The following is a 19853-nucleotide window of genomic DNA, read 5'->3' on the forward strand; positions in this document are numbered from 1 at the left end:
AACATCCATGTCCCTATATTCATCAGCAAAATGGTAGGATTGAGAGAAAACACCAACATATAGTTGACACTGGCCTCACTCTTCTAGCTCAATCCACACTGCCCTATGAGTATTGGTGGGATGCCTTCCAAGCTTCTGCTTTTCTCATAAATAGACTGCCCACTCCTTCACTAAATCACATGTCTCCTTTTGAAGTCTTATTCCAAAAATCTCCTGATTATACCATACTCAAAGTGTTTGGCTGTGCTTGTTTTCCATACCTAAGACCATACAAACATCACAAGCTTCAATATAGGTCTGCTAAGTGTATTTTTCTTGGTTATAGTGAATCACATAAGGGATACAGATGCCTCAGTCCTGACAAAAGAATTTATATATCAGACACAGTAAGTTTCAATGAGATTGAATTTCCTTTTACTTCTATGTTTCCTGTCTCTCTGCCCTCCATTTCATCACAGTCTCCACTCCCCTCTTTCTCTGTCCCACATATATCCAGACCTCCAACTCCACCTATTCCATCACCTCCCTCATCACCTGCCTCATCTTCATCTCAATCCATCTCCACAAATTCTTCATCACCAGACATCATCACTTCCTCTCCTGATCCAAACTCACCCATCTCATCTTCATCCTCTACTCCTAGTTCTCAATCACTCACTGCCAGCTCTCCATCTCAAGTCTCTTTCTCATCACCTTCACCACCACCTCAGATAGTAAACAATCATCCTATGATGACCCGTGCCAAACATGGGATTTCTAAACCAAAAAGTTTTGCTGCTCAGGTTTTTTATGTTAATGTGAATAATGAGCTTAATACCACTGATATTGTTGTGTATGAAGCTTTCAATGTCCATAGTACTGCTGATATATCTGAGAAACAGCCACTTCCCTCTCTTCCTCTATCCACTGAAGAAGCTCTGCAACATCCTGGTTGGTTTGAAGCCATGAACAAGGAGTTCACTGCTCTAGGCATCAAGGGTACCTGGATTTTGGTGCCACCTGACCCTAGTCACAAAGTCATAAGTAACAAGTGGATTTTTCGCATCAAAACATTAGTTGATGGCTCTCTTGATCAGCTCAAAGCTCGTCTTGTCGCCCGAGGTTTTGAACAAGTTGCAGGGGTGGATTACCTTCAAACCTTTAGCCCTGTTGTCAAAGCCTCCACCATTCGGTTTCTGTTCTCTCTCGCTGCAACTAAAGACTGGAGTATTCAGCAAGTAAACATAAATAATGCTTTTCTCAATGGTGACTTGGATGACTTCATTTATATGCATCAGCCACAAGGTTTTGAAGATGCTGCCCATCCAACATATGTTTGCAAACTACAGAAATCTTTGTACAGACTTAAACAAGCTCCTCGGGCTTGGTATGATACGCTTCGAAGTTATCTCTATCAACTTGGTTTTACTCGCTCTGCATCTGATTTCTCTCTGTTCCACAAAAGCTCAAATGGACAGCTTCTCTTGATACTCATCTATGTTGATGACATCTTAGTCACAGGTGATGACTCTATTGCTGTGGATAGCATTATTGCTCAGTTACATGACAAATTTGCCTTAAAGCATCTTGGTGAAGTAAACTATTTTCTGGGTATTGAGGTAACCAAACCATCTGCATCCTCTTACTCACTCTGCCAGCGAAAGTATCTTCATGAACTACTTCTCAAGGCAAATATGGCTTCTTCCATGCCTTGCGCTACACCCATGGTTACTTCTCCCAAGCTCTCTAAAACTGATGGCCAAGTTTTCTCTAATCCAACTCTCTATAGGAGTATCATTGGTGGTCTTCAGTATTTGACTCTCACTCGCCCAGACATAGCCTTTGCTGTCAACAAGTTAAGCCAATTCTTGTCTCAACCCATGGATTCACATTGGTCTGCATGCAAGAGAGTTCTGCGGTATCTCAAAGGTACCTCCTCACTTGCCTTGCAGTTCACACCATCATCTCATCTTCGACTTGTTGGTTATGCTGATGCGGACTATGCCAGCTGCCCTGATGATCGACGATCAACGGGAGGTCACTGTGTTTTCTTTGGTGATAATCTCGTGCTTTGGAGTTCTAAAAAGCAACCGGTAGTGTCTAGAAGTAGCGCGGAATCTGAATACCGGTCACTTGCCAATATTACCACTGAACTTCTCTGGATGCAATCTTTTTGTCAAGAACTTGGTCTATCTATTCCCAGTCCTCATCAGACTTGGTGTGATAACACCAGTGCCGTCGCCCTTTCAGCCAATCCTGTGTTTCACTCTCGAACTAAGCATATAGAAGTCGACGTTCACTTTGTTCGAGAAAAGGTACTGGCAAAGGTTGTGGAAGTTGGCCATGTTCCCACTGAAAATCAAATCGCCGATATTTTCACTAAACCTCTCGCTGAATATAGGTTTTGTTAACTTCGCAATCAGCTAAAGCTCACTGACTCAGATCCCGGAGGTTGAAGCTCAAACAGTTCTTGGGAGTATGTTAGATGTATAACTAAGCTAAAAGTGTGTTTGTTATGAAAAGTTGTTAGTTGTTAGATCAGCTGCCAGCTCAGCAAATTAGTTAGGTTGTTAGGGGTTAGCTTTTCAGTTACACCAGAAGCATGGCTTCGTTTATATATTGTATCTGTACACTTCTCAGTTTCAAGTTCAATACAATTACAAAATTTCTCCATATCTCTTTTGCTTTATCTTCAACAATAACTAAAGTATTGAGGCTGAATAGATCACATATAGCATGTGGTATTGAGCCTCCCAACATGTTATGAGACAGATTTAATCCTTGAAGTTCATGCAAATGGCTTATAGTTAGTGGAATATTACCAGATAACTCATTTGCTGGCAAAAACAATATCATCAAATTGCTTAAATTGCCTATTTCAACAGGAATGTTGCCACTGAATTTGGAGTTTTCGGCATAGAATTCTCGTAGAGAGGAAGATAAATTCCCGACATGCAGAAGCAGGAATGATGCCGTATAGAGGATTATCACCTATTGACAAAGTAGTTAGAGACTTGCAATTTGACAATGAAGTAATGAATGAAGAAGATGTTGCCTGGGTAAGATTGTTGTTGTTCAGTTCAAGAACTTGGAGAAGTCTTAGGTTGCCGAGATGAGTAGGTATATAACCACTGAAGTGAGAGAATTGTGAGTTGAGAACAGTTAGAGATGGAGTTGGGTATTGCTCCGGTGATAGAATTTATGCCAAGAAGAAATCCTTCAAGAAAGGGAGAGGCATGGCATAAATGGGTTGGAAGAACCCCTGACAGGGCATTCTCAACAAGTGAAAGACTCCGAAGAGTTGAAATGTTAAAGAGCTCATGTGGAATCGAACCACTCAAGCTGTTCAAGTCTAATCCTATTGTCTCCAAATGGTAAAGTTGGCCAAATTCAGTGGGAATAAGCCCTGCAAAACATGAGATTTCAAAACTGTAGCTAAAAACACATATTGTAGCTAAACACACAATTTACATGAAAATTACTCTGTTGTACCTGTTAAATGGTTTTCCTGGAAGTATAACTCTGTTAGCATGGTAATATTCCCGACATCCCTTGAAAGGTTCCCCGTGAATTTGTTGCGCCATAGATTTATGTTTTGCAGAGAAGACATATTCATGAAAATATTGAAATCAATTGAGCCCGCAATCTCATTCTGTTCAGCACCAAAACTAACCAGACCCTGAAGATGGCCAATCTCATGTGGTAGTATTCCTGGCAAAAAAAGTGTCATGAAATGAATAAAATCTCATTTACACAAATTTATGTGATAAGAACTTGAACCATACCATTCAAATTGTTACCACCAAGATATAACAACTGAAGAGATGTTAAGTAGCCGATTTCTGAAGGTATCTCCCCACAAAAAGAGTTGTAAGAGAGGCTCAACACCTCAACCCCTGAACATTGGGATAGATTTGTGGGAATCGTGCCACTCAATTGATTTTTAGAAAGATGAAGCCCAGTAAGAGATGGAAGATTACGGCACATGTCTGTTGGAAGACTTCCACTCAATTCATTGTATGACAATGCTATATCTACAAGGGTCGAGATGTTGAATATGGCTGATGGTATAGCACCGGATAGACGATTGAATCGAACAGACAGAGTTTGGAGACTTCAGTTTGTAGACCTTGAAGTCTCCCAAACTCTTTTGGAATTTCTCCACTTAGAGAATTGTAAGTTAAGTCAAGAAATTGTAGGTTTGTGAGGTTTGAGAGGGATTTTGGGATGGAACCTATGAAGCTGTTGTTGCGTAAATTCAAGTACTCTAATTTTGGTAACTGGCCCAACATCGGAGGGATGTCTCCGGTGAAGTTGTTGAGTCGGAAAGATATGAATTCTCAATAAAGGTTTTTCTCCATGGCTGCAAATTGTGATTGTATTATGATAATTAAGTCGCTAATAATTAATTTATATTAAATTATAAAGAATAAATATGAGAATTAAATAAATATGAATAAATATTGAGTTGGTGTGGAAAGCAGTCAAAATTAAATTTGAGGAGGTATTGTTGTAGGTGAAAGTAAGAGTAGGAGAATATGATGATATGAGTACGATGATGTCAGTAAAAACCTTGAGATGAGGAGGTACTGTTGGAGATGCTCTAATTAAGGTGAAGAAAATAATTTTAATATATAGCTGTATAAATATGCGTAATCATGCATGTAATGGGCTAAAAAGAATTTAGCCAAAATACTTTTAAAAGTAGCAATCAATTTGGTCCAGCCCAACTTCAAAAATTAATGAACTTGAAAATCCATCATTTAAAACTCACGTGATATTCATATGAAAACTTTCAATCACACTCGCATAATATTATTAAAATTATGCAAGGTACAAAGTTTGGTTATTTGCTTTACAATTTTAACAAATCGTTTATTGGAATTAAAACAATTTAATTTTCTCTTTGGTACGAATTAACTTAATTAATGACTCCTCTACAAATCTTGTTGAGGCAAAATCGGGTTATTATAAAATAATTTTTTGAAAAATATAAAATATTTTTGTTTCTAACACTTAATAATTTAGGGCCGTCTCTCAAGGATCTACAACTTCTATTCCGGTCGGGTCATCTCTCCAATAATAATAATAATCTATTATTATTATTATTATTATTATTATTATTATTATTATTATTATTATTATTATTATTATTATACACCTTCTGTCCATGAAAAATAGTTTTATTTGGGGGTTTCGCACGAGTTATAAGAAAATTGTTAAAATAAGTGTAAGAGGAGTAAAAGTAAATTTATAGGGGTACTAATGTCGCTTTTGAAATTCCTTAATTCCAAATTAATTTTTTATGGCAATAATTTCAACCAAGATTAAATTATTCAATTAAATTTGTAACGCTTTAAATTTTCACCTTAATTCAAGTTAAATTTCATACTTCATCTTAATTCAAAAAAAAAAAAAATCATTTCTCTTTCTTTTATATGCACAATTTATAATTCAACTCAATAAGAATATGACATGTGTCATATATAGTATTTTTTTCAGGTTGTGTATAATACTTTATATGTTTGTTAATGATCCTAACCGAAAGGTTTGGTCAAAAGAAATTTATTCATTCAATAAAAATATGACATGTGTTACAACACTTTTTTTTGGTGGTGTTTTGTAATCTCTTCGTCCCATAAAATTGTATGCTTCTCTCTATATTCTATATTCGAGCATCCTACAAGAATGTGCATTTGTCATTTTTAGACACTACTCCACCATCAACTCATTTCTTATCTCTATTTTACAATAAAGTGAATTATTTTCTTCACTTCCAATATACTCACCTAATATTTATCAAAACTCGTGTCATCAACAATCATATATTTACATTGATCCGAGATGGAGTGAGTAATACTTTTGACAAAAGTTGGTATGCCACTTTTCCTTTCTTGGTTACTCAATTTTTATCATTTATCTTTTTTTTCTTTATTTCTTTTTGTCTTTAGTGAGAACCAATAGCAATCGATCATTGATAAATTGAGTCTTGATATTTTCTCAGGTGACTAATTAGGGATGAAATGGAATTGCGTGTACGTAACTGTGTAAGTAGGATCATATTAAATTTCATATTAGAGTATTCGAGTTCAATACATTAAAAGAATTCAAGTATGATTTTATTTTCAATTTATAAGATTGTTTAATAGGCACGTGTTCGATGGGCTTAAAATTTATACTCCTAGATAGAGTTATAACTTTTCTTAAATTTGTGAAACTAACAAATTGACTTATTTCAATGCACAAATTCAATTTATTAATTTATAAACAATAAAACCTTTGAGATGCCTTGGTTTGGCCTCTAAAAAGGTTTGGTAGAAATGGTCCTATGCAAATAAATATAGTATAAATTTATCTCGATTTATATTATTCAGCCACGATATTGAGTATAGAATAAAACGAGAGCCATTAACGGTCTCCATTTAAGGATCCAAATTCATGATTTTGTCAATATTTGTCTACTGTCATATCAACTATAGTAATATTCAAGATTCTAAAGGAATATATTGAAGATACAAACAAAATAAAACTTGGGAGTTGGAAAGAAGGAAAAAAAATTACTTGGGAGTCTGAGTATGGGATCTCGTGATTCAACAAAATGGTCACAATGCGATTACCAACATAACACTCGGGCCAATTATTAAAAAAAAAATTAACAAATTCACCATTTTCAGTTTTAGATTTAAAAGAAATTCGAAAACAAATCTTTTTCAAAAAGAAATTAAGTACTTTAATAAGAAATTCACCATCTATGAGAATTTCTATTCTACATAACTACATGGCACGTACATCCGCTTCTCACACAGGAACCGACCTAGGAATTTAATAATGACCGGGCAAGATTTCACTGGATGATTTTAATAAGCTTTAATAAAGAAAATGGGAGAATTTTGAAATAATTAGTTGAAATTACATGATTGCTTGAGATTAACATATATAGATAATAATAATAAAAAAAAATTGACCGAACAATCGAAGCTCCAAATTAATACTAAAAACCCACGTTTAGTGCAGTGTGACAAAGTGTGCATGTGACAAATTAATACTAAGTAATGTTTATAGTTCATATGCCCACCAAAATATTTTTATCCAAACATGTATATTTTAGTAATCTCGATGGAGAAAAGAGGCTGTTTGATTGAATATATGACTGCATAACAAATTGTTGAGTTACACGGTAAAGTTGGGGGGAAATACGCCAATGGGACGTCGAATTGAATGTGTGCTCGATGAGTATCACAATCAATTGCTGCTACCTTCTATGCCATGTGAAGTCGGGTTTGCGCTTCTGGGCAGCTTGATCAAGTTCGGCTGTGAATGGAATATCAAAATTTTCAAAACTCTTTTGAAAGATTTTGCCGTTTAAGCTATGACAAAGAAGATTATATGTAAACTCAAGAACATAAAATATGGATGAAAGAGGGATACAAAAACTTTAAGCATGTTGAAATAGAAATTACATAAAGGAGAAAAACGAAAAAGAAAACCTAGCAAGCCCTTGAAAGCACAAAGATGCAAACTAAAGGCCGAACCTCATTAAAACCTTTCTGGCGAAAACCCAATGGGAAAACACCACTAAAGGAAAAAGAGTACTTGTCTATTACAACGAGAAAAAAAAAACAGAAACAAGAAGAAGGAATTAACAATGATAGCGAAAACCAACAAAAGGACCAAGCCAAATTTTCCATTCTTAATTTATGTCATCCACCTCACCACTATCCAGTGCCTCGCCCCAATTAGCATCTACTGCCTCTTCAAAATCTTCAACACTACATGCCTCATAAAAGCCACCAAATGAAGAAGACATCATTAGCTAACTTTGCGATAGAAATTTGGGGTATGAATATCCTTTAAGAAATAACATAGAACTTTGAAATAGCTTACTTGAATCTCATTGGGAAAATCGGTTTTTGATTTTCTGCAACTCTGCATGTGCTTGTTTCATGTTGATTCTATCCCCGGGAGAGTCGGCAGAGCATTTTAGAGCCAATTCAAGTATGGATGATACACACTGCATATTCTTGTCAATCATTTCTTCCTCCAAATTCATGACTAAGTTGGTATCTATCATTTCATCTGGGACCTCCGAAAGTGAGAGTTCTACCCATCTCTTTAAGCTCATATCTCCGCAAAACATATCATCACTAGGCCTTTTTCTTGTAAAAGTTTCAATCAACATCACCCCGTAGCTATACACATCACACCTTGTTGAAACTAGCCCTTCCAAGCCATACTCTAGAACAACAAAAATCATGATGTATGCAGAAAGGAAGACACAATTAATTGATTGAAAGTGAAGTGCAATAAATATATTTAGAGAAACTTCACCTGGAGCAATGTAACCCAATGTTGCTAGCGTGTTGGTTAACACAAAGCTATCTCCATCGCATAACAACTTTGCTATCCCAAAGTCGCTTACATGGGCAACCATGTCTTCATCTAACAGCACATTACTAGGCTTCAAGTCGCTGTGGACAATGGGCATTGAATAACCGTGGTGAAGATACTCCAAAGCAGATGCAACATCAATCATTATATTCAATCTTTCCATCATGTTCAAGCAATAGTTGTGGGAATATAACCATTGTTCAAGGTTTCCCTTTGGCATATATTCAAGTACTAATGCCTTGAACTCTTCATTGGAGCAACTGCTTATGACGCTTGTCAGATTCCTGTGTCGAATGCTACGTAGTATCTCACATTCGACATCAAATATTCTTGAAATACCTTCTAGCTGCATATTAAACACCTTGACAACGATATCCTTCCCATTGTTAAGAATTCCCTTATAAACAGAGCAAGAACTCCCGGTGCCAAGTAAATTGCTTTCATTGAATCTTTCCGTTGCTTGCAGCAGTTCATAATAAGAGATTCTTTCCGGCACAATGGATTTCAGCTCATCAACTTCTCTTCTAGTCGTCTTATCTTTCCTTTTGTTTTTGACAATTATAAAGGCCAAAGAAACAACTGAGATGAAAGCCACAACCCCGAAAACAATAAATGAAGCTCGTTCCACCTTCTTTCTCTTTGATCTGTGATTAGAAATTGAAGTGCAAATTTGGACATGGAACTTGGGGATTCCACACAATGCCTCATTACCCTTAAAACAATCCATAGTGAAGTTTCTAAAAGAACCTCTATTAGGAATTTCTCCACTTAAACTATTAAAGGAGACATTAAAGTAGTCGAGGTGTTGAAGTGCTTCTAAAGACTTTGGAATTGAACCAAAGAGGTTGTTGTATGACAAGTCAAGATTTGCCAAACTGATCATGCTTCCCATAGACACAGGAATAGAACCTTCTAGTCTATTATTTGCTAAATACAGATTAATCAAATTCTGCAACTTCCCAATAGTGCTAGGAATAGACTTTGACAACTGATTCATCGATAGGTTTATATATATTGCTGCTCCTAAGTTACTTATCTCTTGGGGTAAGAATCCATTTAATGAATTCGAGGACAAGTCTAGAGTGATCAAATCTTTTAGGCCCCATAAGCTTGATGGTATGCTTGAATTCAAAATGTTGGAGTCTAGATATAGATCTCTTAAAGAAGAGACATTTCCCAGACATTTAGGAATTGGTCCTGAAAATTGATTCCCGCTAAAAGATAAACTGCCGAGGCTGAATAGATTGCATATAGCATGTGGTATTGAGCCTCCCAACATGTTATTAGACAGATATAATCCTTGAAGTTCATGCAAATGGCTTATAGTTAGTGGAATATTACCAGATAACTCATTGCCTTGCAAAGCCAATGTCATCAAATTGCTTAAATTGCCTATTTCAACAGGAATGCTACCACTGAATTTGCAATTGCCGGCAGTGAATGTTGAAAGGGAGGAAGATAAGTTCCCGACAGAAGCTGGAATGACACCATTTAGAGGATTATGAGAAATATCGAAATAAGTTAGAGACTTGCAATTTGTCAATGAAGTAATGAAGGAAGAAGATGGTGCCTGGGTAAGATTGTTGTTGTTCAGTTCAAGAATTTGGAGAAGTCTTAGGTTGCCGAGATGAGTAGGTATATAACCACTGAATTTGTTTCTATAAAGTGCGAGAATTGTGAGTCGAGAACAGTTAGAGATAGAGTTGGGTATTGCTCCGGTGATAGAATTTCTGCCAAGATAAAGTTTTTCAAGAAAGGGAGAGGCATGGCATAAATGGGTTGGAAGAACCCCTGACAGAGCATTGCCGGCAAGTCCAAGCATCTGAAGAGTTGAAATGTTAAAGAGCTCATGTGGAATCGAACCACTCAAGCTGTTCAAGTCTAATGATAATAACTCCAAATGGTAAAGTTGGCCAAATTCAGTGGGAATAAGCCCTGCAAAACATGAGATTTCAAAAACACATATTGTAGCTGAAAAGATAATTTACATGAAAATTACTCTGTTTTACCTGTAAAATGGTTTTCATCGAGCTGTAACTCTGTTAGCATGGTAATATTCCCGACATTCCTTGAAAGGTTCCCCGTGAATTTGTTGCGGTTTAGATATATGATTTGCAGAGAAGACATATTCATGAAAATATTGAAATCAATTGAGCCCGCAATCTCATTCCATTCAGCACCAAACTTAACCAGACTCTGAAGATGGCCAATCTCATGTGGTAGTATTCCTGGCAAAAAAAGTGTCATGAAACTAATAAAATCTCATTTACACAAATTTATGTGATAAGAACTTGAACCATACCATTCAATTTGTTACCACCAATATATAGAATCTGAAGAGATGTTAAGTACCCAATTTCTGAAGGTATCTCCCCACTAAAAGAGTTGTAAGAGAGGCCTAACACCTCAAGCCGTGAACATTGGGATACATTTGTGGAAATCGCGCCACTCAGTTGATTCTCAGAAAGACCAATCACAGTTAGAAATGGAAGATTATGGCACATGTCTGTTGGAAGACTTCCACTCAATTCATTGTGTGTGAAGGCCATAGCTACAAGGGTCGATATGTTGAATATGGCTGATGGTATAGCACCCGACAAATGATTGAATTGAACAGACAGAGTTTGTAGACTTTGAAGTCTCCCAAACTCTTTTGGAATTTCTCCACTTAGAGAATTGTAAGTTAAGTCAAGAAATTGTAGGTTTGTGAGGTTTGAGAGGGATTTTGGGATGGAACCTATGAAGCTGTTGTTGCGTAAATTCAAGTACTCTAATTTTGGTAACTGACCGAACATCGGAGGGATGTCTCCGGTGAAGTTGTTGAGTCGGAAAGATATGAACTTCAAACGGCGAAGGAGAGAAAGCTCTTGAGGCAAATCTCCATAGAAAAGGTTGTTGGTGAGGTCTAGGGAGACGAGGAAGGAGAGGTGGCCGAGCTGTGGAGGAATGGTGCCGGAGAGAGCCATGTTGGAGAGATTCAAGGTAGCTACTCTGTGATGGCGGAAGCTGCAAGTGACGCCAATCCAGGTGCAGACGGAGGTGGAGTTGGTCAAATTAGTTGCAAGTAAAAGAGATGTATGTTTGAGTGAAAGAAGGGCAGTTTGATCAGTTGCAAGGCTCAGAGGTTGTTTGGCTTTGGCTTCAGAAGAAAGCATTGGGAAGGTTATGGTGATTAGGAATGCATACAGCAAAATGCAAGAAAGCTTTTTCTCCATGGCTGCAAATTATGATTGTATTATGATAATTAAGTAGCTAATAAGTGCATCCAATAACCATCATATATATATATATATATATACACAAATATAACGTACAAGACTTTCTTGACATGAGAGTGTTGATTGGACAAATATAACGTACAAGACTTGCTTGACTTGAGAGTGTGGATTGGTGTGGGTTTTGAGTCAAGTCGTGGTTAGATGTTATTTCCATCCCTACTCTCTCGTGGTCCATACAAATGTTGGCCCCAATTATCACTTAAAGAGACTGAGACAAAAACGAAGACTTGAGGTTGTGGAATACAAATGTTGGGCCGACTGATAAGAAGACAAAGACGAAGACGAAGACTTGAGATTGAGACAAAGACGGAGACGAAGACGAAGACAAAGGTGAAGAGTTTGAAGCACTGTGCCACTTATCACAATTTTGGTGCGCCACATGATAATGCAGCTAACATTTTTCATTCGCTTTTACTTGTATATAATTTTTTTTTTAAATGTATAAAAATTAAGAAAAAAATAACATTACAAAAAAGGATTTAGATCACATGTTCGAATCATAATTTAATATTGTGTTTCACCGGAAGTTAAATTAAATTAATTCTTCATGAAATTCGTTTGTATGCAAAATACTAATGGGTCGTCACCATTTATCCAACAATAAAAATGGACTTTTTTTGGGCTGAACAATAAAAATGGAATATATTTCAATAGTTAAATTTTAATTTTGTTGGTGTTCGCAATTACATATATTACTTTAATTAAATATGAACTTGAATAATTACATTGAACAATAAGACTTTCTCACACAACTCTTTCATTTTTTCCCGTCCTTATAAATTATATATAGTCACTACAAAAAAACGCGTATTTACCGGCGAAAATTAACGGCGGCTATTTTGCTGTCGGTAGCTAACGGCGGCACGGCGGCGGCATTTCAGGCGACCCGAACTTTCGCAATCACCGGCCAATTACCGACGGCAAAATCGCCGCCGGTATCTAACGGCGGCGACGCCGCCGTTAATTTTTAAATTCACAATAAGTAATTAATTTTATAAGATTAACGGCGGCAATATTGCCGCCTCTAACTAGCGGCGGCATTTGCCGTCGGTAACGGTTAAAATATAGGGCAGCGGGTTTTCCTTCTTTTTTCAGTTTCTGCGCCGCACACAAATCCCCCCCCCCCCCTCCCCTGCTTCCGCTGCTGCTGCTTCCGGTCCGACCGCCGCCGCACCAGCAGGTAACTCTCTCTCTCTCTCTAGATCTATATATATATATATATATATATATATATATATATCATTAATTTTAATTATATATATATAATTATATAGTTTTCACTTATATTATTTATTGTAGTTCGACGACCTCGTTTCACCGCCTTCTTCACGACACCCGCCGGAAACCACCACCGTACGCTCTCTTATTTATTTATTTAATTATTTAATTATGAATTTATTTATGTATTTAATTATATATTAATTAAATAGATTTATTTGTTATATATAGTTAATTAATTTATAATTGATTTTGTTTATAACTAAATTATATGAAGCATGATTAATTTTAAATTATATTAATCCATTTAATATATGTTGTTAGTTTAATTTTAAATTATGAAGCATGATTAATTTTAAATTATATTAATTTTAATCAATTAGTTTAAGTTGTTTGTTAGAATAATTTATATATGTTGGATAATTTTGTTAAATTAAATGTTATGTGCTATGTGTTTATGAAATGTTATATTATTATATATATATATATATATATATATATATCTATATTGTGTGATAGATTTAATCAATTTCTTAATGATCTTCTCCCTTTGGGATAGAAATTGATTATTTCTTAAGGATCTTCTCCCAACAAATGATTGTTTTTAATTTAATTACCATGATTTTTATTGCTTTTATTTGTATTGTATTATTGCTTCGACATTGGGGGGCCGGGTAGACCTAGTATAGGCTTAGTAAATTAGGACCACTATGGTCACTATAGTTGCTGGTAGAGTCGAGCACTTGGTAGTTAGGATAGTGGGGTTATGCTGTCGAAATTTTGTTAGATTTCAAGTAATTTATTATATTTTATTTGTTTTTTTCAATTAGAATTTGCAAGAATGAGTGATAATCGTATGTGGATATACGCGAGATACAATGATCGTACTGCATTTGAAACGGGGCTTGAGTTTTTCCTTGAGTGGGCGTTCAATCAAACGGCGTACACAGATGGACAAGGTAACTGCTGAAATGGAAGTTTATTATAAAAAGAAGAAATAAAAACCCTTGAATGCACAAGACGCAAGCAAGGAACAGAGACTCTAAAAGAGTCCGAAAAACAAAAACAACAACGCGCAGAAAGTCTAAACGTTACCGCAAAAACCAACAATCAAAAAGTAAAATCCATATTGGAATGATAATCATCCTTGTTGTGATCATTTACCATGTCTATTACATCCGACCAACGGGCGTTCGCAAAATTGTTCATAGTAAGCATCGCGTTGCTGCTACTATGATCAACAACGAAGTTATTCGGCTGAAATCCAATACCCTCCGCATTTCTTAGGCGGTTTTTAATGCTATCAGTCGGAACTGCATGCACAAGCTCCTTTCCTTTTCCCGAGCCTTTTGGACGGCCACGTCCGCGCTTCGGCTCCGAGAGCAAAAATATCCCTTGATTAACCTGCTCCTCTAACTGTTCGCTAATATTTTCACCACGCCGCAAGTATACGGGTAGTTGTAATATATGGAAGCAAGGTCGTATCCCACAAGGATTAGTAGTTCAATCTAGTGATTATCCTAATTCATTATGCTAGAGCTATTTAGACTAAACAAGGAGGTAAGTGGTTTGATTAACTAACAAATTCAAAGACAAAATAAGAACAATCAAACAAAGTGGATTAATTAAGTGATGAAGATGGTTTAGGGATTAGGCATCGATGGATTAGCAATGGACTTCAAATAAGCTCAATATTAGTCTTGATATTCCTATTTATCTAGAGTGATCTCCCCACTAGTTCTAGCCCCCTCCCGGACGACTAAAACGGTAGATTACGGGTCATAGTTGCCGTCCCCGGTCAACTTCTAACCTATAACTCCCAAAAGCACAAAGGATCGGTAAACTCTCACCCAACTCTCAACCTCCCGGTTTATTGAGTCAATATGTTTCAAGCTCCTAATCTATTATGATTATCCTCTCCCAATTCAAATCACAAATTAGAAATGCATAGAAAGTGACCAACAATCCATACAAGAATTAAAGCTAGGGCTTGAAAAGATAATAACAAGGAAATAATCAAGACATATATTAAGCATAATAATCAATCCATCACATAATCAACTAGCCTAATCCCCAAACCAATGGGGGATTTTATCCAAACATGTTCACAAACAACAAACCTAAATCAAAGAAATACATAAATGAAAGAGAGAGTAAGAAGTGACAAATCCTATTAATGAGCTTTCTCCAATCTTCTCTCCTCTTCAATGCATTCAATCTTGGTAAAAAGATGTGGTAATGGAGGCTAGGGTTTGGTGTGGAGGAATTGGGGAAGATGGAAAATGGGTGTGTTTGAGGTTGGGGAAGGTGAATAATGTGAGGAAAAGGGGAAAAATTGGGGTTAAGGGCTGAAAAATGCGACTGGGGCCCACTTGGGGATGCTCCGCTCTTTTCCCGCGGTCACGGCCCGCGGCCTTCAAACGTGGGGGATGCTCAGGGGACCCGCGGTCAAACCCCGCGGCCGCGGGTGGTGACCGCGGGTGTCTCCTGAGTCGGGAACAGCTGACCCGCGGTCTTACCCCGCGGCCGCGGGTGGTGACCGCGGGGTACTGGGCGTTTTGCACAGTCCGCTCGTTTTGCTCCGTTCTCCCTCGTCCGGACTCGGATTTGGTCGCCGTTTGCGCTCACGGATTCCTCTCGAGACGTACTTCAATATCATATCTTCAAAATCCTCCAATTAATCCTTGATTTTTCCTGAAATTACTCCAAAACTACACAAAGATATCAAATCTTCATAAAACTAAATATTCGGGCACAAACAAGCATTCACAAGCAAAACATGAAGGGAAATGACAACAAAACATGTGGAATTGAGGTACGAAAACCATGTTTGTCACTAACCGATTTATACGACTAGCAATATCCTCCGGAGTATGATTGGACTGCTTATCTCCAACAACCTCCTTTTGAATCGGACAATGAACCTGCTCACTCACAAAACCATCTGTCCCAACCTCCGACTGCTGCTCCGCCACTGCATCCTTAAGCGCCAAAGTTTCATTCCGCAAGCTATTGCCCTCCTCTGCAGCAGCTGCCACATTCTTCGCAAGATTCACGACTCCATTCGGCGTCTCCATCTCTATTTCCTCATCCACATCCTCATCGTTGCCATCCAGTTGATGCTCCGGAGTTACCGGGACAAGCACAACTTCCAACGAATTAGGCCCTGACAAAATACGGTCATCCCTCTCGTTCACATCCTCATGGGACGTCACAACCTGCTCCATAACATTCGACTGTAAAGCAGCAAACCTATTCTCAATAAGAGTTGCAGCGCATGATGAGACCTTCTGCTGCACCGCATGCTGTTCCTCGACAACCTCGTGTCGTATCAAGTTATTTCCATGTGGTGGTGAATCCTGTACCTGTTCAGATTGTAGCCCTACCGGAATCGATTTACCCCAAGAAATCCCTGGCTCAGAAACCTCCTGCCATTGTTTCGCCATTGCTTGTTGCTTTCCAGCCGGCTTCATAGTAGTCTCCACTTGCGGATTAGCTTTACGACACTTATCGGGAGAATGCCCCGTGATCTTACACTTGGAACAATAATACGGTAAGTACTCGTAAGTAAACTCAACATGAAAAGAATAGTCACCCCCATCAAATAGAAGCGTAGTAGGGAGCGATTTGGACATATCTAACTCCACAAGAACACGCGCGAACTGTCCGAAATCTCGAGTAATCGAAGCACCATCAATCTTCAGCGGATGGCCCACGAAACGTGCAATTCCAGCCAGCACCTCCGCATGCCAATATTCGATAGGCAAATAATGTATACGAATCTAAACGTTTGCCAACGACGAGAGTTCTTTAAACGGATCAAAGTTCTTCGCCCACTCGCGAAGGCGGAGATTTCCATTAAAAACTTCCCAAATCAACTTGGCTTTAGCTCGTTCTTTATCCTCTGCGTTCTGGAAGACTATGGTATAGTATCCTTTACCCAAAGGAATGAGTTGCCAAGGCGAACTGATATTCCACATGTTCTGAAGCTCCGTTTTAATCATCAACGCAGGCTTGGGCTTCTCCCCTTTGTTTATTAAGGTCAGAAATCTGCTTCAAATGAAGCTCTGTAGGCTCACCTTCTTTTGTAGGGCGTAGAGCATGATAATGATGTGCAGCAACATCCGAACGACGCGGCGTCCGATTCGCAGTAATATCGACATATGATTTGACAAGAGCCGTCTCAGCCGTCTTCTGTTGGGAGCGGTTATTTGCTGGAACAATATAAGAATTATTCCCTAGAAGATTGGCATTAGGAGCCATGTTTCGACTGCGCTGATCGGCAGACGAGCCATCTACACGAAACTGGTGTGACGCAGGCTGAACAGATGCCGCCAACCCCACAGGCGGGCTAGGGTTCCGGTGCAGCTGAGATGCCTCTGGCAGAACAGAGCTTGACACAGTAGCAATTCCCCCCGATGGGCTAGGATTTTTCTTGTGTGGCAGGGAAGAATTATGAATAAAATTGTTGGAGACAACCGGTAGGTTAAGCCCACCCGTCGACATGATTGCAGAAGCAGCGGCGGCGACAAGAGATTTCCGAGCGAGCAGCGTCAAACAGCTGGTGGCTGCGTGTTGATTCCTCCAGCGGCGGAGGCGAGCAGGGGCACGGCTGGCGGCGTAGGCGAGCAGCGGTATAGTTTCTCGCTGAAACGGCGTTCCGCCCAGATGAACTCCAGATGTTACGATAGAAAGCAGAAGACTGCCGTCGTGCAGTTACGGAGGCAACGGTTGAAGGAGCCGAAGAAGGCGGAGGAGGCGGACGGCGGTCCTCCTAAACTCAGATCGGTGTACAAACCGGACCTTCCAATCGGAAATCCAGAGGAAAATTCCGGTTGATCGGCGGAGGAGGCGATTTCCGGCGCCCAGATGTGGTGTGAATTGAAAGATCTGTCGCCCAGATCTGGTGTGAAAAGGAAGAAGGAGGAGCGGCAGTCACGCCCCTCTTCTCTAATTCCTCTAATTTCACAACACGTTTGGAAGCATTCTCTTATGCTTGTACCAACTAATGGACAAGGTAACATTAGGTGCCCGTGTAAGAAGTGCAAGAATCAAGCGTATTTAGATGTACCTACGGTCAGAAAACATGTTAGTAGGCGTGAATTTGTCCTGAATTACAAAGTTTGGGTTTCTCACGGGGAAGCACCGCTGTATATGCCGAGAGAACATGCTATAATGAATGAGGATGATGGATTATACAATAACTACGAAAGGATGGTGCATGACCATACTGGACCTAGTAATTATCAAGATCCTCCAAATCTGGAGCAGCCGCCCAATAATGACGCTCAACAGATTTATAACATGTTGGATGCAGCGGATACTCCATTGTACGCAGGATGTGACACGTACACACAATTAAGTTGGATGACTCAATTCATGAGCATAAAGACTGAAAGCCACATGTCAGAGAGGACTTACAATCAGATGTCTTCGATGATGAAAGCTGCTTTACCAGAGGGTAACAACTGTCCAGAAGACTTCTATAGTACGAAAAGAAATCTACGTGGTTTGGGTTTGCCAGTAGAGAAGATCGATTGCTGTGTTAATAACTGCATGTTGTATTGGGGGGAAACTAGTGAGCTACATAGTTGTATGTTCTGTGACCAATCACGATATAAGGACAGCTTGCGTGCATCTGGGAGTCGCCGAAAGAAACAAGTGCCCGCCAAACAGATGCACTATTTTCCCTTGACGCCCCGATTGCAGAGATTGTTTGCATCTCCTGTAACTGCTGAACATATGCGGTGGCATGCGACCTCCACAGCCGATGGGATAATGCGCCACCCGGCCGACTCTCCGGCATGGAAACATTTGAATTCAGTCTTTCCTAGATTCGCCGAGGAGATCAGAAATGTGAGATTGGGCCTCTCTACCGATGGTTTTGCCCCATTTGCACAATCAGGGCGTCAATATTCTTCTTGGCCAGTTATTGTCACGCCGTATAACTTGCCTCCGTGGTTGTGCATGAAAGAATAATTCATGTTCCTCACAGTCCTCGTGCCTGGCCCATCAAACCCAAAGATGAAGTTGGACGTATTCTTACAGCCACTGATACACGAGTTAAAATCTCTGTGGGAGGTTGGTGTGAACACTTACGACATATCGTTGAAGCAAAATTTCCAGATGCGAGCAGCTCTGATATGGACTATCAGTGATTTTCCAGCGTACGCTATGTTATCTCGGTGGGGTACAGCTGGGAAATTGGCATGTCCACATTGCATGGAGAATACAGAAGCATTCACTTTGCCGATGAGTGGAAAACAATCGTGGTTTGATAATCATCGGAAGTTCTTACCTCCTAACCATGTGTTTAGGAGAAACAAAACTTCATTCTTGAGGAATAAGACATGCAATGTTGGTCCACCAGAACAAAGATCATGAATACAAATCTTGAATCAAATCGAGGGGTTAGGCTTCGTGAAGGTTACCGAAGACTTCGATGGCAGGAACGCTCAACTCGCCAAATATCAAGATGTAGGGTGGAAAAAGAAAAGCATATTTTGGGATCTACCCTATTGGAGACATCTTTTGATTCGACATAATCTGGATGTCATGCACATTGAGAAAAATGTGTTTGATAACGTGTTTAATACTGTCCTGAATGTGAAGGGGAAGACAAAAGATACAACAAAATCCAGAGAAGAATTGAACACCTTCTGCAAGCGAAAAGAGTTGAAGAAAGTGGATGGAACCCGAGGGTATCCGAAAGCATGTTATACGCTTGACAGGGAAGAGAAGAAGATCTTACTTCAATGGATCAAAAGTCTTAAGTTTTCCGATGGGTACGTGTCAAATATTAGTAGATGCGTTGACATGAACGCCCTGAAGATGCACAACATGAAAAGTCACGACTGTCACGTGTTCATGCAAATCCTTCTGCCTGTTGCCTTTAAAGAACTTCTTCCTAAGAATGTTTGGGAGGCAATTACAGAGTTAAGTTTCTTCTTCAGAGAATTAACATCCCGCAACGTGGCCATATATGACATG

The 19853-nt window shown here is 38.9% G+C and overlaps 2 protein-coding genes across 5 annotated transcripts; both read right to left on the reverse strand.

Moving 5' to 3' along the window:
- Positions 1-2568: 2568 nt before the first annotated feature.
- Positions 2569-3966, reverse strand: LOC130998792 (LRR receptor-like serine/threonine-protein kinase RGI5). Its single transcript, XM_057924198.1, has 4 exons — positions 3765-3966; positions 3472-3690; positions 3240-3385; positions 2569-2970 (listed from the first exon to the last, which is right to left on the reverse strand). Exons 1-4 carry the CDS (start codon positions 3964-3966, stop codon positions 2569-2571), a joined length of 969 nt encoding a protein of 322 aa, XP_057780181.1.
- Positions 3967-7393: 3427 nt separating this feature from the next.
- LOC130999302 (receptor kinase-like protein Xa21) lies at positions 7394-11659 on the reverse strand. 4 transcript variants are annotated; one of them, XM_057924814.1, is made up of 4 exons: positions 10670-11659; positions 10377-10595; positions 8308-10302; positions 7394-8214 (listed from the first exon to the last, which is right to left on the reverse strand). In XM_057924814.1, the coding sequence occupies exons 1-4, from the start codon at positions 11580-11582 to the stop codon at positions 7871-7873; spliced, it is 3471 nt and encodes a 1156-aa protein (XP_057780797.1). In that variant the 5' UTR covers positions 11583-11659; the 3' UTR covers positions 7394-7870. The 4 variants fall into 4 exon arrangements, with proteins under 4 accessions (XP_057780797.1, XP_057780795.1, XP_057780796.1 ...); XM_057924812.1 differs by having other exon boundaries at positions 7394-7748; positions 7864-10302; XM_057924813.1 differs by having other exon boundaries at positions 7394-7756; positions 7864-10302.
- Positions 11660-19853: the final 8194 nt, after the last annotated feature.

The sequence above is a fragment of the Salvia miltiorrhiza genome, chromosome 8 (genome assembly GCF_028751815.1).
Source record: "Salvia miltiorrhiza cultivar Shanhuang (shh) chromosome 8, IMPLAD_Smil_shh, whole genome shotgun sequence".
NCBI classification, from domain to species: Eukaryota; Viridiplantae; Streptophyta; class Magnoliopsida; order Lamiales; family Lamiaceae; genus Salvia; species Salvia miltiorrhiza.

Bases quoted from the DNA above. Each gene is read 5' to 3' on its own strand.
- LOC130999302 (XM_057924812.1), bottom strand. From the start codon at position 11,582: ATGGAGAAAAAGCTTTCTTGCATTTTGCTGTATGCATTCCTAATCACC. The intron at 10,596-10,669 runs GTATGGTTCAAG...TTTTTTTGCCAG, and splicing joins TGGTGGTAACAAATTGAATG to GAATACTACCACATGAGATT. The intron at 10,303-10,376 runs GTAAAACAGAGT...CATGTTTTGCAG, and splicing joins CGATGAAAACCATTTTACAG to GGCTTATTCCCACTGAATTT.
- LOC130998792 (XM_057924198.1), bottom strand. From the start codon at position 3,966: ATGTGCCGTAATCTTCCATCTCTTACTGGGCTTCATCTTTCTAAAAAT. The intron at 3,691-3,764 runs GTATGGTTCAAG...TTTTTTTGCCAG, and splicing joins TGGTGGTAACAATTTGAATG to GAATACTACCACATGAGATT. The intron at 2,971-3,239 runs GTTCTTCCAACC...CTTTGTCAATAG, and splicing joins TTGAGAATGCCCTGTCAGGG to GTGATAATCCTCTATACGGC.